This window comes from Sparus aurata, chromosome 4 (genome assembly GCF_900880675.1).
Source record: "Sparus aurata chromosome 4, fSpaAur1.1, whole genome shotgun sequence".
Taxonomy (NCBI): Eukaryota; Metazoa; Chordata; class Actinopteri; order Spariformes; family Sparidae; genus Sparus; species Sparus aurata.
In genome coordinates, this window is record NC_044190.1 from 35002768 (window position 1) to 35018774 (window position 16007).

Sequence of the window (16007 nt, forward strand, 5' to 3'; positions counted from 1 at the left end):
ATACAGTGCAGACTAATTCCATTAAACCCTTGAATGATGCAATATTTTTTTAATGATCACTTTATTTAGACCAGATGACATTGTTGACTGATTGAGTTCTTTTTCCCTTCATAGATATTCAACTGTTATGGAAAATGTGTTTTTGTACTTGTGAGTTATTTGACAGGTGGAAAGAAAGCAGCGTGCTCCTCATGGTCCGAAAGGTATTTCTAACATTTGTCTGCTTTTGTTTTAACTTCCTTGGAAGACCGAATGTTTCCCCTGTGGGAAATTACCTGGAAAGTATGTTTATTTGAAAGACTCATCGGGTGCTCACAGGAACTTCATCAAATATTAGGAATCACTGGTAGGCCCGCTGTGCTTTGTTAACATGTTTGACCTTGTTCTGGTGTGGATAGACTCGAGCTAATTTCCCTACCGGTGAGCCGTCCCACCATTGTCCATTACGGTCCTATTTATCTTGTGGATAACAGAGATTACTGGGAGCGGTAGCTTCACAGCACAGTAACTCACCTTCACTGCAGAGGGAAAGGGAAGAGACACATGCTTGAATGTGTTGGCAAGGTTTAAGGTCAGGTTGAAAATATTACAATAAAGTCAATCAATCAAAACTGAAACAAACACACGTGCGTGTTTGACTAAACGTACCTGTCGCGTGTGTGTCATCTACCAGGAATTTTTAAAAAAATAACGGACAAAGGCACACAAAGAACAGAGGGACGCAGGTCGTTGGATAAAACACTGTTTTTTTATTTTTATTTTACTGCCATTCCTATTGCTTCAGACAGACAAGCTGTGGCGCAGGGAGCACAGAGTGATTCAAAAAAGTCAACGCTACTGCCGATCTACAAACAAATCTCTCCGACGACAACAAACAACAGAGGCGCAGCAAAAAGAAGAAGCAAGAAGAACAGCGTTTGGCAACCATTAACATCTTGGAAAAAACTTCAGAAGTAAAAAAAGGAGTGCATTCTGCATTTTTAATAGTAAACAGCGTCCCTACTTCATCATGAACTAGATAGAGAAAAAGGAATCAAACGAGGAGGGCTGCTACACTGCTTTGACGTCGGCCCCCTTCTCTCCACCCTTTCAGCTTTTTTTTTTTTTATGAAAGTGGAATTTTTTTTTTTTTTTGTCAGAAGCGCCGGATCTTTCTGTCGCTCTCTCGGATGGCCCGCAGCATTACAGGGGAACGTGGTGCTCTACACACTTTAAGAGTAATTAAAAGCGATTGAACAGCTGTAATTATGAGAAACGGCGGTTGTGTTCCGGGGTCACTCCTATCAGCGCTGCCTTTCATCAGAGCAGAAGCACAGGGGCCCCGCTGCTAGTCTCTGTTTCTCCATATGCATATCTTCAAGAACAAACAACTGGCAGGCTGCCTACAGGCTCACACACACACACACTATCACACACACACACACACACACACACAGTCACACATCGGTATGGCACGAGCACGCCATCGCACGGTAAACACTAAACGACATTCTTCATGTTCTCCGCTGGGTGACATTCGTAACTTTCTACTCAAAAATCTTTCTTTGGTCTCGTTCCACCGTTGAACACAATAAAAAGGGGTAACTATACACAAGTGAAGAAGAATGCAATACCATGTGAGCAAAGTGAGTCGCCTTCTTTTTTTTTTTCCTTTTTTTTTTACCGTTAGATACTGTATTATAACACTGTGTGACAGATAGAAAGCATATATGTATGTACTGTACTCCGAACTACTGTAGAATGAGTCAATCCACTGATAAAAGCGTGTCTGGGTTACATGAGATTAAGTAACAGAATACACTGAAATAATAAATAGTTACACAATGTATGCTAACACTGAAATGCAGGCTCCACTTATTGTTTTTTTTTTTTCGTTAGACCGTTGTGACACTAGTAGCTTGTGGCTAAGCTGGCGTTGTTAGCACGTTACTGAAGCACTATTCTGGTTCTACTGTGGTGGTCTGGTTTCCTTTTCCAGCCGAGTCAAAGATGGCGTGGCTGCGCTGGGGAGTGGAGGGGAGGGTGGATTGGGGTCGGGTGGGTAGGTAGGTGGGTGGGTGGGGAGGGGGTGGTGATGTAGATGCCCCGATCAAAAGGAAATCGATATCTGCGGGATCGTAACACGGTGGTGTCTTCAGTGGTCCGTTCCCCCCCCCCCACATTCAGAAGAGCTGGTGGGTTTTTTAATTCTGGTCTCTCTCAAATCCTTCATCCATCCTTTACATCCTGTTGGAAAAGGAAAAAGATGCACCTTTGTCAGTCGCTGTCAACACAACTTTTAAAGATGACTGTCGAGTGTCATTTCCCCGGTCGTCAAGTACCAACGCTTCGGCCTGGCTGACCACCGACCCAAAGTGTCGTTATTTGAAGACCTGGGAGCGCGATGATGAGACTCGACAATCAATAATCTGTCTGCAGAATCACTGATGCCCAGAAACGTCCAGAACACAGCAAAATAATACGAAAATCCCGGCAGAGGGCAGGTTCTCTGCAGATACAGGCGCAGCCTGATATACGTATCTGCATCGTATACCTTTAAGGTTTAGTAGCTTGAGCCTTTTTGAGCATCCCCCTTTCATACCCAAACATGATACTATCACCTGTTACCAATAATTCTGTTGTTTTTGGGGCATTCCGGAACTGCCTCAGTCTTTTGTCGCCCCTGTCCCAACTTGTTTAGAAATGTGTTGCTGGCATCAACTTCAAAATAGGCTTGTATTTACTAAGAACAAAGATGTTGATGCGGTAAAACTTCCAGTCCATAATTAATTAAATTGTGTTTGTACCCTTTTCGATCGAGCCTAAGTCAAAAAGGATTAACGAATTATAACATTCTGTTCATTTATGTCTATACAGCGTCCTAACCTTTTTTTGGAATGGGGTCATTGAATATGTGACAGCAGGTGTGTCCAAGTCTGTAAATCAAATGTCAACACCAACTTCTTTGGAGTCCTGTATTTGTGCAGCACCCAAGAATAAAAAGGTGACAATGAAAATCTTAAGTTGTTGACAAAGTCATTCAGACATTTATTTATTACCTCCCCAATGGATGTTATGTCTATGCTGTGTTCATTTGATGTTTGTCAGCATGATAACACAAAAAATACTAAATGGATTTCCATTAAACTTAAAGGGAGGACAGGTCCAGAAATGTTTTTCTCAATTTCTTTGTCGTCCATTTCTCAGGGCATAATGCATGGATCTTTTCTAAAGAGAATCAGGCGTATTCAGGTGGCAGGCCTCGATGAATGATTACAATTTGACGCTTATTTTAATACAAATCGTATTATTCTCACACGAATCAACGGAGATTATGATTCCATGTCTGTTCTGTTGTCCACGCGGTTGGCTGTTACAGATCTGGTGATCTTAGAGGGATATAGAGTTTGGTATTAGATTATGCTTGATTGAATCAAAGGGGACTGTCGGGCCTTGGCAGAGGTATGCTCTCTACTGGCCATTCTAGTCTTGTGTTCTTTTTTCGAAACCCCACAGCGGCCACATGTAGTTGGCCTGTGCTTCGGGGGGGGGGGGGGAGCTTTTTCAGTGTGTGACTTGACTCGTCATACGTTGGACTGTAAATAACCGCATCATGTGTCTGAGTGAATTCATGTGAGAACAGAGACATTATTCAACAACAAAATGAAGTCATGAATAAACGAGTTAACCACCTGTGAGCGAATAAATGCTTCATGAGCTCTACATGTACACAACATGTACATAAGCACATTTCCACACTTAGACATCTTGGGCCCACCTCCAGAGCAGCGACTCCACTCTGTTGATGATGTCAGCCAGATCAAAGGGCAGCGGCATGCCGGGGTCATCCACGCCCCAGAACGGCCGGTCCACTGGGGCCTCCTCGGGGGGTAACGTCTGGGCCAGATTTGAGTGGCACCTGAGGCGACAGGACACAGGAAACAAGCGCAACCATTAACTCCTCCCTCCTATCAAAACCTAGACAACTCAACAGCGTCGGGGCACGCGTCTCAGGTCGCCGACAAAACTTTTAGTTTTTGGAGATGTGAGCTATGATGTCGCGCCAACAGCTGCTACACTGGGAGTTTTGTTTCTTCACCGGTGTATAATTGTAACTGCAGATCCAGAATATTCCTTTTAACGCCCTGTAACTAGTGCAGTTGAATTTGGTAGGTGAGGATGAACGGATATCTTTCCATCTGTACTGACCGCTGGGGGCTCTGAAGGGGTCAGCCCCAGAAATGTCAAGTTGTTTAGTCAATGACGTGTGTGTGTGTGTGTGTGTCCATGTGTGTGTGTTAACTCGTCCCAAAACACACAGTGGGTGTTGTGTGTTTGACCAGGAGGCAGCCGGCTTGTGTGTTTCCTCTCCTTTTCTTTTTTTTTTATGACTCCTAATAACAGCAGGTCCAATTAGAGCCCCCAGGATATGAGAGAGTGAGCGTGCCTGTGTGCATTAAAGAGACTGGAAGAGACGTCAAATACTTCTTTCTTCTCCACATCGTTAATGGCATTTAAATTGTTGATATTCGCGTGGCTTCTGCCTCCTTTTCTGTGACATTTTTTTTTTTTCTTTTTTAAAACCCTTCGAGCCAGCAACAGCTCCATTGAGCCAAAACCGAGCTTAGAGAGTGGGCGAAAAAGCGATGTGTCATGAAAGTATTTCAAAAGCCATAAACGGCAGCACCGGTATCAAGCTGATGAGAAACCATGATATCATGTATTATGATTAATGCCTCATTCGTCTTACACAACACACACAGGCACACGCAGCGGGATGCTATCACAGGAACATCACTCTCTGTTGTTGCAGTCATGACAGAGCGGTGAGAAATCCAGCCTTCTCATGTCACCGCATGATTTTTTTTTAATATGATTAACTATCCGGAGGGTTACTTGTAATTTCTACAGCGTTGGGAACCCCCACAGACCTTAGCCACATCTTTTGTCAGACCAGTGTAAATATTTACTGCGGTGACTTGGTGTTGCTCTCTGCTGTCATTGTAAATCTGCCCTCCCTCTGCCTCCTGACAGATGAGAGTGACCCCTGACCTGGAGGTGCACAGGGGAGGGGGTGGAGGATGGCATTTGTATGTTGTGTGTGTAGAGACTGTGTGTGAGTGCTTGTGAGTTTCCTTCTGAAGCCACAAGGCCAGTGAGACTCCCCACTCAGTCATTATGCCAGGGTCTGTCATATCATATCCCTTTAGCCCATCCACACCCTGAAAAAACCTCAACTAACCCGCTCACACGTGACCACCACCACCTTGTGGCCTGGCGACTAACGGAGGGGATGGAGAGGACACGGACGGCTCAAGAGAAGAATACGGGGGGTCGGTTATGGATGAGAAGAGGGGATGTTAAAGTTGTCAGGGGACAGCCGGGGGCCGCCACAATTTGTGGTTATATATTTTCACCGGAGCCACTTAATGTTCAACTGGCTCTCGGCCTAAGTGCTGCATTTTGGTGCGGTTAGCCCTTTAAAGAGCGGCTGCATTACGGCGGTGAGGAGCAGCATTAACATCGACTGTTCCAATATATCTTCTGCGCTCTGGATCAGGGCCTGATAATAGCATCTGTTAACATGCACTAAGTACCATTATGTAGCACATCACTTCATAAATAATACGATTAGGCGACCTTGGGGCTTTGCGACGAGCCGTGTGTTTAAATGTTCTCATCATTTATTTAGGGTGCGAATTAAAGGAAGCGCCACTTCAGAGAAGGAGGAGGCGGAGGAGGAGGACATGGCTGGCATACATATCTACAGAGGGTGCAAGAGAGAGAGGGAGAGGGAGAGCGCAAACTGACCCAGACAGCGCACACACACACACACACACACACACACACACACACACACACTGGGTGGTTCTGCTGACATCAGCTTGAGGACACCATAGGCCAAGGGATCCCAGGCCTTTGATTTGGTCCGATTACGTATGCATGCCGTAGAGCTGTGAGAGAAAACACTCACTTCTTCTCTGCCGCCCCGACTCAAAATGAAAGGCTACGTACCGTAAAAAAAAAAACCTGACCAGTCGCCTTCAGCGCAGCCGCTGAATTTATCTGACAGGGGATCTTGCACCATTAGCTTGCAAATAGAAGGCTCCTGGTTTACCAGAGATATAGAAGATATCAAGACTGGAAGACTATCAAAGATAATATAGTGTAGGTAATTCAGCACACACTTTTACACAATCTACCACTGTTCGCGGAGTGCCGTCTCCTGACTGCTAAAATGGAACCAAACAAAAAGTCAATATCAAGCGAGGTGCCTTAAGCTCTCCTGGGCTCTCGCTAGAAATTCAGTGTAAGCCACAGTGACGTACAAACAAGGCTCACCAAAAGACTTTCCCATGGCAGAACAGCCCACCTTAAAGTTAAGGTCAAAGACAAAGAGGTGTGCGCATAGGGGGGGGGGGGGGGGTCGTTAAGGCACAGAATGCGTTTGTGAGTCGGGGCTGTTCCAATGGATTAACCCCAGACAGATATGGGCCTAACTATCCCATCTGGCGCTCGGTCAAGAGAGATTGGCAACACAATCACTCATTTCAATTTGCCCTGAAACCTTATAGCCTGGCAGGCCCCTGCTCAAATGGTATGCTAATGTGAAAGGTATCTAGGATTCTATCGCCTCTATTCCACAGAGGCCTTTCCCTCCACGCAGCACAGTGCACTTGAACTGCGGCTGGGGCGGGAGCTCCAACGGCCCTCGCTGCAATAAGGGCCGGAGCCCCCTTTGCGCTCAAACTAACCACTTTAGCTAAAGTGAGTGTTAATTATGGACAGGCAAAGCAGTCAATAAAAGGTTAATGTATAAGTCAAAGGATAAATTCCTTTAAGCATTGCATCATTCCACCATCTCCAACACACTGCTCGCAGGTCTCCTAATCAATACGTTTTACTGTAATGCGCTCCCCATCGATCCCCACCCCCACCCACACACACACACACACACACACACACACATACTTGCTCCATGGTCCAGGCTCCATCACTTGGTTAAAGAAAGGAGAGGGAGAAGGGGAGAGAGAGGTGGGTGGAGGAGAGGGAGAGAAAAGCGAGTAAATAAAATGATTAACCTCGGTTTCACTTTGTTGTTTCACTCCGAGTCTCTCTCTCTCTGAAAGGCTTGTTAGGAGAGTGCACGGCGGTCCGATACCATCGCTGCCATCACCACCAAGACCGACCATCGCAGTCATCAGCATCATCAGCCCACTCAATCTCTGGCCGGTGCGTAATTGTGTAGCGGTACACTCAAGCGGGGCCATACATTAAAAGACCCTCCGCTCTTAACAGGATGGAAATCCGCCTAATAGACAACATCAGTGCTTCCAACTCCAGCAATTACACTGATAAATGCACAATTGTGTCAGGCCGGAGTGAAAAAGAACCCCGAGAACGCAGATAGGAGACAACGCTTATTGCATTATTGTTACAGGAGGTCATTTGTAACCACATGGGACTCGGCAGATTGGACTGCTTGACTCAGGACATCATTTCAGGTCAAGGGTGGAGTCGCACTATGCGGATGGGAAGCATTTAGGAATGGACTGAAAGAGGCTTGGATATACAATCTAAACTGGATGTGTTTGACTGATATAAGGCTACACTTATTTAGCGCTTTTGTCTAAAGTGCTTCAAAAGGTTTTTGCCCCCCTTTCACATACTGATGGGTGCCGGCCTGTCCATCTGTCCATGTCCTGCCCAAGGACACTTCACCACAAAATGTCATTAAGAAATCAAACCCCCAACCCTGTGATCAGTGGCTCCACCTCTTGAGACCACAACAGCACCTCAATTTTTAATTGTTGGCCCAGTATTTTGAACATTTGGGATCATCGAAGTACTCAAAAAAATCTATAACAAAGGTCTAGCTGTGGGGTTCGGTTGAGGTTTGCTTTCATTTGATGAAATCAGGCAGAGCAAAACCAAAGAAACACGCACTCATAAAAATCAAAAACTACAACTTTCTACTGACAGATTTGCCCCCATGAACACCTGAATGTTTTGCACAGTCACGGCACACTGAGGATCATCGCCAAAATATGAGCTGCACCCACAAGGTGCTAAATTAATGGAATCTGTTTTTAAGATATTATTATGAGCCATGCCCGATGTATTGGCTTCATCAAAGCCAAGCCTGTGTGACGATGAAATGACGCAGAACATCAATCAATCATCCGTGTCAGTTTTGAGGTGTATTATATGCCTGTTCCGATCAAGGGAAAGCAAAATACCTCAGGTCACCTGCTTCCTCATGCGCCGCCTGCGCTTCATCTGACTCTCTAGAAATCCTGTGCAGGTGTGAATTTTTATGGTCTTGGCAACCGGAGTGCCCGATAGCTGAGAATGCAATCAAACAAGTCATGAAAAAACAGGCATGTGTCTCATAAATCAGCTCGCCCCTGAAGGGAAGGCATGCAATCACGTCCCACAGAAAGAGAAGAAAGAAAGAAGTATATTATCCGTGTACGTTCGGTATCCATAAAATGTTGTGTAAGAAATGAACGATTGAGCACATCAGTCTTTGTGTGTCGTACTGTTACATAATGCGCGAGCGAGAGACGGACAGATACGCTTTTATCTACATACCTATCTTCCTACTGTGCCGCGCAGGATATTAGTTGTGTCATGCAGAGGACAGTATAACAGAGAGATGTGAAGAACAAGGCTCAACCTGTGAAGTGTCAGGCTTTTGGATCGCAACCTGCGCCACCCAAGACTCCGAGGGGTCCTGTGAACTCTCAGGGCTGTTCTCATTATAGCCTGAAACAGAGCCTCAGATCCCCACCCACCATCCCCAACTCCCATTATCCCAATCACTGCCACATTCAGCGTTATGTGTAAAGTGGTGCAGAATGTGAGCCAGCCAGCCAGAAAGCGTGGGCAGGGCTGTGTCTTAACCGTTTCCTCAGGATCAATCAAACGCTATTGTGTCTGCAGACAGCTGCTGACTGTACACTTTGTGAGTATGTGAGGTGGGCAATTGTGGAGAGCGAAACGGAGAGGGAAGGGGGGGGGGGAGTCATCAGATGCATGACATATGTTCCTTTCATTTTGATTCCCTCTAAGGAGCCTGGCCTAATAAAACTAACATCTGATGCACTCTTTTCCCCTTTAATTAATGGTGGTGGAAACCACACAAAAATGCATTAGCAAAAAGGGGTGGGGGGGTTGCAGGAGACGAGGTGGGTGCCGCATGGTGCTTTCAGTGCTCTCCCCCCACGTGCCACCATGACTCTGCTGCTGCTGCTGCTGCTGGGGACAGTGATTCTGCCGAGGAACATGTCTACCTCTGGGTGGGGCAGCTCCTTCCTCATGCTGTGTGAGGTGTCCCTTTTGCCAGCTGCAGTCTGGGCTGCTCATTAAACCACATGAAACAAATAAGGCTCATTATTGGCGGGCCCAGCCAGAGCCCGGGTTTGCCTTTACGCAATGTACTGCACGCAGACTTGGTTGGAGCCTACGGCAGAAAACAGGGTAGTTTCGTTGTACCTGCACAGCCCCTGCCTCTTTCACACCCTGAGTTTGTTTGATGTGGTCTGGCTGGCTGCCCCGTCTAGAGCAGGGTGAACCAGATGTAACCGAAAAACACACACAAAGCCAGGTAGCCTCTAAATAGCCTTCATAATTGGAGGCAATAAAACACTATTGCAGTCTGGAAGTGCAAAGGAGGCGAGCTCCTGAACTACAGCTACTGCTCTCAAAAACCAGGTGGACGTCCATTAGGTGCTTAACAGCGTAACAAATTACCGAACACCCCGGACTGCTCCTCCTCGGGCTATGGGATGGAATGTGGCCCTAATGTCAACACAGGCGCAAAATTTACGAGCAGACAACTATTGTTCAAATGCAATCAGGTTCTAATAAAAAAAAGAGGCAGGAAAAGGACAAACAGATAGGGCCCTCCTGGCCGTTTACTCTTCCGACAAGGGGTGGGGAGACGGATCACCCCCCGAGGCTCTGGATCTGTGTGTGTTAGTGTGTGTGTATGTTTGAGGGGAAGAAAGAGTCAGAGAGAGAGTTAGTGAGCCTGTGTGTGTGTGTGTGTGTGTGTGTGCTCCAGGCTGACAGGGGAGGTATGAGAGTGACTGCAGCTTTTGGCCTACTAGCCACCTGTGCCGGGCTACAGGCTAGCTCAACATAAGCAGCTGGCTTGAAGGAAAAGTGAAAAAAAAAAAAAAAGAAAAGGGCAAAAAAACAAACGTTTACTCTGGGCCCCGCCAATAACACCCAAAGGAATACACTCAGCGGAGACGGATGCCTAGCTCAACACAACAACCCTCTCCATCACAGTCCTCAAATGAGCCACACGTGGCCAAATACCATAGTGAAACATTTTGATATATACAGGCAAAACTAATTAGAGTCGGTTCTAAAGAGACACCGAAGTTTTTCCTGATGACGCTGTTTATTTATAAAGCCCCGGAGAGCGAATGGTGCAATGCGAGGACTTGATGGCGAGGGTAAAGAGGTTACGAGCCTGCGAGTGATTGCGCTTTTTCACAGCTCGGAGTTCGAAAGGCTGTAAATCTGCTGTTAGGGAATCAGGAAGAGGGTTACTGTGGCGTTGGGAGCACTAACTCTTAGTTTTCCAGGGCACACCGTTGCTGTGAAAACTTGTTCTCAGAGTGTTCTTGTAAAACGATCATTTTTAACCCTCATCCACCGCGTGCCCCCCTCCCAGTCAGTGCCTTGTGGGCATCATCTGAATGGTGCAATAAAGCTGGTGATGGATGAGGCTTGCCTCAACAGCTATAGAGTCGAGCCATTGGACGACACCTGACCCCAGTCACATGATAAGGTCGATCCAACGTGGGCACAATTCCCACCTGTCTTCAGGTGACAATGGCGGGGTCAAGCTGGCCTAGCTAATTATAGTCTATTGTAACTTCAATTGCCTGGTTACAAGTCATCCTTCTAGCTCTGGGGGATGTGGTGTTAAGTTCTGAAGCCTTTGTGTAAGTTAAACTGTGAGATAGAAGCTTTAAACTGCTGCACAACGGATATTCGGTTTCAGAAACATATTAAACTGCTTTACAAAAAAAAAAAAAGAAGACACTGAGTTTGTTGTTCCCTTTAAACAAACAATCAACTCCTCCACGAGAACAAGTGCTTCTTGTAAATATTACATTCGGTTCAAACTGCCAACAAATAGTCAGCTCATTGTTGACTTTCGTTTGTCATGATGAGATCACATATATGGCGCAATGAACCAGTGACAGTAAACACACCCTACAGAAACAGTCGTAAATCTTACACCCCATAAATTGGACAGGTCTAGGCGTAGGCTACAATGTGACCATCATCACAGACAAGACGTTCTTGTAAAATCAAAGAGCAAATAAAAGGGAAAATTTCATCTCATATTGATTTAAGATATACTTATTTATTTTTTGCAATTAACAATAACAAAATTAAAACAAACAACAGACTGTCACAATTTCCGTATCGTTTGTAACGTTAAACTCAATTCAAAACGGCACATAAAACAATTTAAATGCTTTTCCCTAATCAACTTAATTGATTCTTGTAAATATTTGCCTATCCCGCCGCAGATAGCAGCAACGTGTTGGGACGGAGCCTTCGTCAAGCCTGGGAAAAACACCTGTTTGGAACATTCCACAGGTAAACAGGTTAATTGGTAACAGGTGATAGAGTCATGACTGGGTAAAGAAAGGGGCATCCTCAACAGGCTCAGTCGTTCACAAGCAAGGATGGGGCGAGGTAACATACATCAGGAAAAACGCATGATGATAAAAAGGATATTAACACACCTCGTAAAACTGTTGTCGGTAAACACGGTTAATTTATAAAAGGATGCATTCTTTCTCCATTTGTGTTTTACACAGCGTCCCAACTTTCTGGGAATCGGGGATGTACACAAAGATGAAATTGAAAAATGTCATCAGAAATGCATTAAAAAAAATATGTCTATGGGTAGAGAAAGAAAAGAGCACACCACTAAATCTGTTCCTTTAAAAGTTGTATCACTTCAGTTCTGACTTTTCATTCGGGGCAAACTCATGCCAACTTCTTGCACCTTGAAATAAGCGCTATCAGAATGATTTTTTTTTTTGACAGGACATTTACTGGTTTCTGTTTTTTAAATGAACCTTTGCATGTACAAAAATATGAGTGGCAGACAGTAGAAGATGTCCACATCCCACATTGGCAGCTGCCATAAGTCAGCAAGTAAAACTACCATCACTCATTCTATTTACAGTACGGGGTGAACTCATTCTGCAAATGTCAGGCTGGGTATACAGTAACTTGTGACTCGCACTTTCCCAGATGCATTTCGTTTTTTCCTGTAAACAAACAAAAGTAAAAGTCCCAAACTCAGCGAAGCTTCTCATCGGAGCCTGGGAAAGGCCTCGCAGTAGTGATGTAAGCGTGTGTGCGTTCATGCGTACCATGCGTCCATGCCAGAGGAGTGCTTACCGCCAGGTGTTTGAACTTCTGCATCACCTGGTGCTCCTGCTGCGTGAACACGAGTTTTGTTTCACCCTATTAAGTAAATAGTGTAATTAAAGGGCCTCAGCATTTAAAACGCTGTGAACAGCCAGCAATTTGTGTGGAGGAGCAGCCAGGCTGGGCCCTGAGGCGCTGCACCAAACAGGATACAAAGAGCGCACACAGCCAGCCTGTACAATGGTGTGCATGTGGGTGTGTGTACGAGTACATATGTACCTGCCTACGCAGATGAGTCGGTGCGCTGTTTGCGTAGGCGTGAGTGTAAATCACTCACCAAAAGTTGTTTTGGGTGTTGACACAAAAGCTTCTTGTGGTCTAACAGGTACTTGCTAATGTTCTGTTTGTAGTGGCAATATCAAGACCGAGAGCTGTGTTTCGTAGAACCTGGCCTTTTGTCTTCGGCGGCACCCGCATTTTTTCACACCGATACAGATGTGAGTCAAAGAAAACGGTGACACACTGGCCTAGCTAGTTTGCCGCAACGGACAACAATGAGACAGATGCCACACGCAGCGCTCGGCACAATAAAAACACAGGGATTACAACCGAAGTGCGAACGCAGATCAACTCTCTTCATTGGTTTCCTCTTTTAATTTCCATTCCGCAAACATCCCCGCTCGGCTCTACCTATCCCGGCGAGGATGCCTCTTACTAAAGTCTCTGCCCTTACGGCTGATCCGGGGTCAGCTGTGGGGAGTAAGAGAGGGATAACCTCTTCCTGAGCCCCGTAGAAGCCCAGATGGCTGTGCGAAAGCTCTGATCCAAAAACTAGCTTACAACTCAATCGCTGTGGCCACATCTCCAAGTGCACAGTTTAACCCCCTTCGATGTCAGCCAAGGTCACAGATGCACACTTGAGAGGCAAAAAGAGCCAGGAGTGAAGTGCTGCCAGAGTCGAAGGAATTAGATCCCGGCTGAGTGGCCCTCATCTGGCTAAGCCTGGTAAGTAGCAAGACTAACAGGCTGAGGCACGGTGGTTTGGGTTCGCAGGCACACACACACACATACACCCATGCTTGTAACGCTCGCACGCAAACAGACACACACATATAGAAGGTGGTAGACACACACACATACACGGAAGGACTCAGAGGGCTACAGATGGTGTGCCCTGGGCCTGGTGACTGGGGCTCTCAATGAGCTAGTTTCAGATCCAGTGTGGAAGCTGCCACGACGTGCAGGGCTCAGGGGTTGGGGCGGAAGACAAAGAACAGCGGAAGGAGTGCAAGAGGGGAAGAGGAGAGCGGGCGGGGTCTAACTCCATTCCCCGCATGGGGGCCTCCTAACATTTTTAGTACAACATCTACATGTCACTGTCCATTCGTCCCCTTGCCCTATTGCCCCCCTCCTACCCCCATGCCTCCCTACACGCCTAATAGTGCAAGCACACACCCCGCAACTACACAAACACCAACGTACACACACGCGCACACTCTGGGAGCCAGCGGCCACTTCAGCCGCAATTCCGCCTGACTTCCGCTGCCTGACTGGCAGGAGACAGGGAGGGTGAGGACAACAAGCTGTGAATACGGGAAGAGACAGAAAATCATTGAGAACCTTGCCTTTATGAATCTTTGATGAGAGAGAGTGTGGGTTGGTGGGGGCTTTGCCTCTGGTTAAATCAGAGCATAGCGTGTGTGGTGTGTGTATGACTGCCAACAGAGGTTGAGATAAACAGGGCCTGGACCAGGCCCAGACAACTGCAAAGCCCCGCAGTCGGGAACATTTGTCCCAGCAATTAGTCCCTGTCCTCCTTGTTCAAGTTGCAGGTAAGTTGTGTTTGTAGCAGCATATATGAGTGCCTAGAAGCCCGGCAATGGGTGGAAGGTTGAGATGTAGCAGGAGCTCTTTGTGTGGAAGTCAAGTGCATCTTCCGTATTTAATTATGCAGCTGGCAACACTTCAGTTTACCACTGATGAGTCACTCAATCAAACTCTGTACAGGTGTTAAAAAAACCAAACTGACGCACTTCATTAAATGGGGTCACATAAGGTTGCAGGCCATCTCCTTTCACCGCGCATGTTTGTCTTATCCCAAATGGTTCATTTGAATATGGGACTTCTTCTCCTTTGTGTTTACATTTTGCTTTTCGTAATACAGCACCCTTGATATTTTTATATGTTTTTGACACACGGCCTTCCATTTTTTTTGGCACAAACATGAAATCTTCCAACACCTGTGAGGCCATTGGATCTCTGCTTTGTTTTCGTCTTCACCTGCAATCCGATGTAAACCACTCGGCTACCACTTAAATTTGTTTAATGTTGCAGTTATGTAAAAAAAAAAAGAACACACAGAAATGTATAAAATTATATCTTTGTCAATGCACTGAAACATAATCTGAGGTCTAGATGACAAGGATTAGAAAATATTAATATTTTCAGATGCTTGTCCTATTCAGTCCAATGTTGCACGAGGTCCTAAGCCTGTAAAGCAAACTGTTTATGGCTGACACCGCTGGTAATAACCTCAATTTCTCATCTGAGAGAGGCACAGTTTAACATTCACTAACAAGTCTGGCGTTCTGCCATGATAAATGACACGCAGCTATGTGCAATAAGAGAAACAAACAATATGTCGTGCTGGTATCATGCTGTCCAACACGGCAGTTTTGTAATTAACAATGATAAAGCGTGTTGCAATGTCTTGTAAGGGCATACTGGATTGTAATTTAGGCGTGGGAAGTTGTATTTCACCCACACCCTCGCGGTGTTCCTTCTTTCACTGTTCATTGTTTTACCCTCACACCTGTTCTGACATCGGACACATGAAACGCTGATGGTGACGCAGAGGAGGTTGTTTTTAATTAACAATACAAGACACGTTACAACAACTCTCCTTCAAATCTCTTGAACGGCTTTTTAATAGATGTCAAGCAGGTGCCAATTTTCTTCTCAACACGACTTGGGTTATGTTACGAAACAAGCGGAGCAGCATAGTAGCTTTATCTCATCTGCCACCTGTGACAGCTCAGAATTCAGAGTCCTCCAGGAAGCTCGGCTCATGTTAATGTGTCACCAATGAGGCCTTTTGAAGCCTCGATTCATCTGTCTGTCAGTGAGCACAGAGGTGCTGCCGACTGATTTTCTTTCGATCACATAAGAGCTTGGCACTGAGATGAACTGTCTTAAGCTGATCAAGAGTTGCCTTGGCTTCCATCTACATCTGTCAGGTTCAAACTTTACACTTCACTACACATGTTGATCACATATAGCAAAGTACGGGCAAAATTTCGAGCTGCTGTTTGGACTCATCTACTTTAGGCTTGAACTAACACGGGACGTCTACTTTCTGGGATCCTGACATGAAAGCGCAGGATTGATTGACACCCAAAGTGCCTTTTCTCACAGCTTGTAGACCTGCCATGACTGTGAACTTGTGGCTTCCTATAGCCTCAGGAGAAGACAATGGAGAACCATGCCAGGTTTGGGTTGGGTTTCTTTGTAGGGCGAGAGTGAGTCTAACAGTGCCCCCTGATGGTTCCTTCACACTTAGTGCCAGGGAGGGAAGCTATAGTGGGACTAGAAAAAGTAATGCTAACGAAACA

At 45.9% G+C, this 16007-nt stretch overlaps 1 protein-coding gene across 3 annotated transcripts in view; it reads right to left on the reverse strand.

Moving 5' to 3' along the window:
- Positions 1-729: 729 nt before the first annotated feature.
- The window catches only part of fto (FTO alpha-ketoglutarate dependent dioxygenase), a 126606-nt gene continuing 111328 nt past the window's right edge, over positions 730-16007 (reverse strand). For 2 of the 3 annotated variants that reach the window (XR_003983910.1, XR_003983909.1), the window contains 2 exons: positions 3672-3898; positions 730-2226 (listed from right to left, as the gene is read on the reverse strand). Coding sequence is in view for 1 of the 3 variants with exons in the window: in XM_030415366.1 (XP_030271226.1) it covers positions 2220-2226; positions 3758-3898 (148 nt within the window). In the remaining 2 variants the exon portion in view is untranslated. The remainder of the gene's footprint in view (positions 2227-3671; positions 3899-16007) is intronic. The other variant, XM_030415366.1, reaches the window with a different exon arrangement.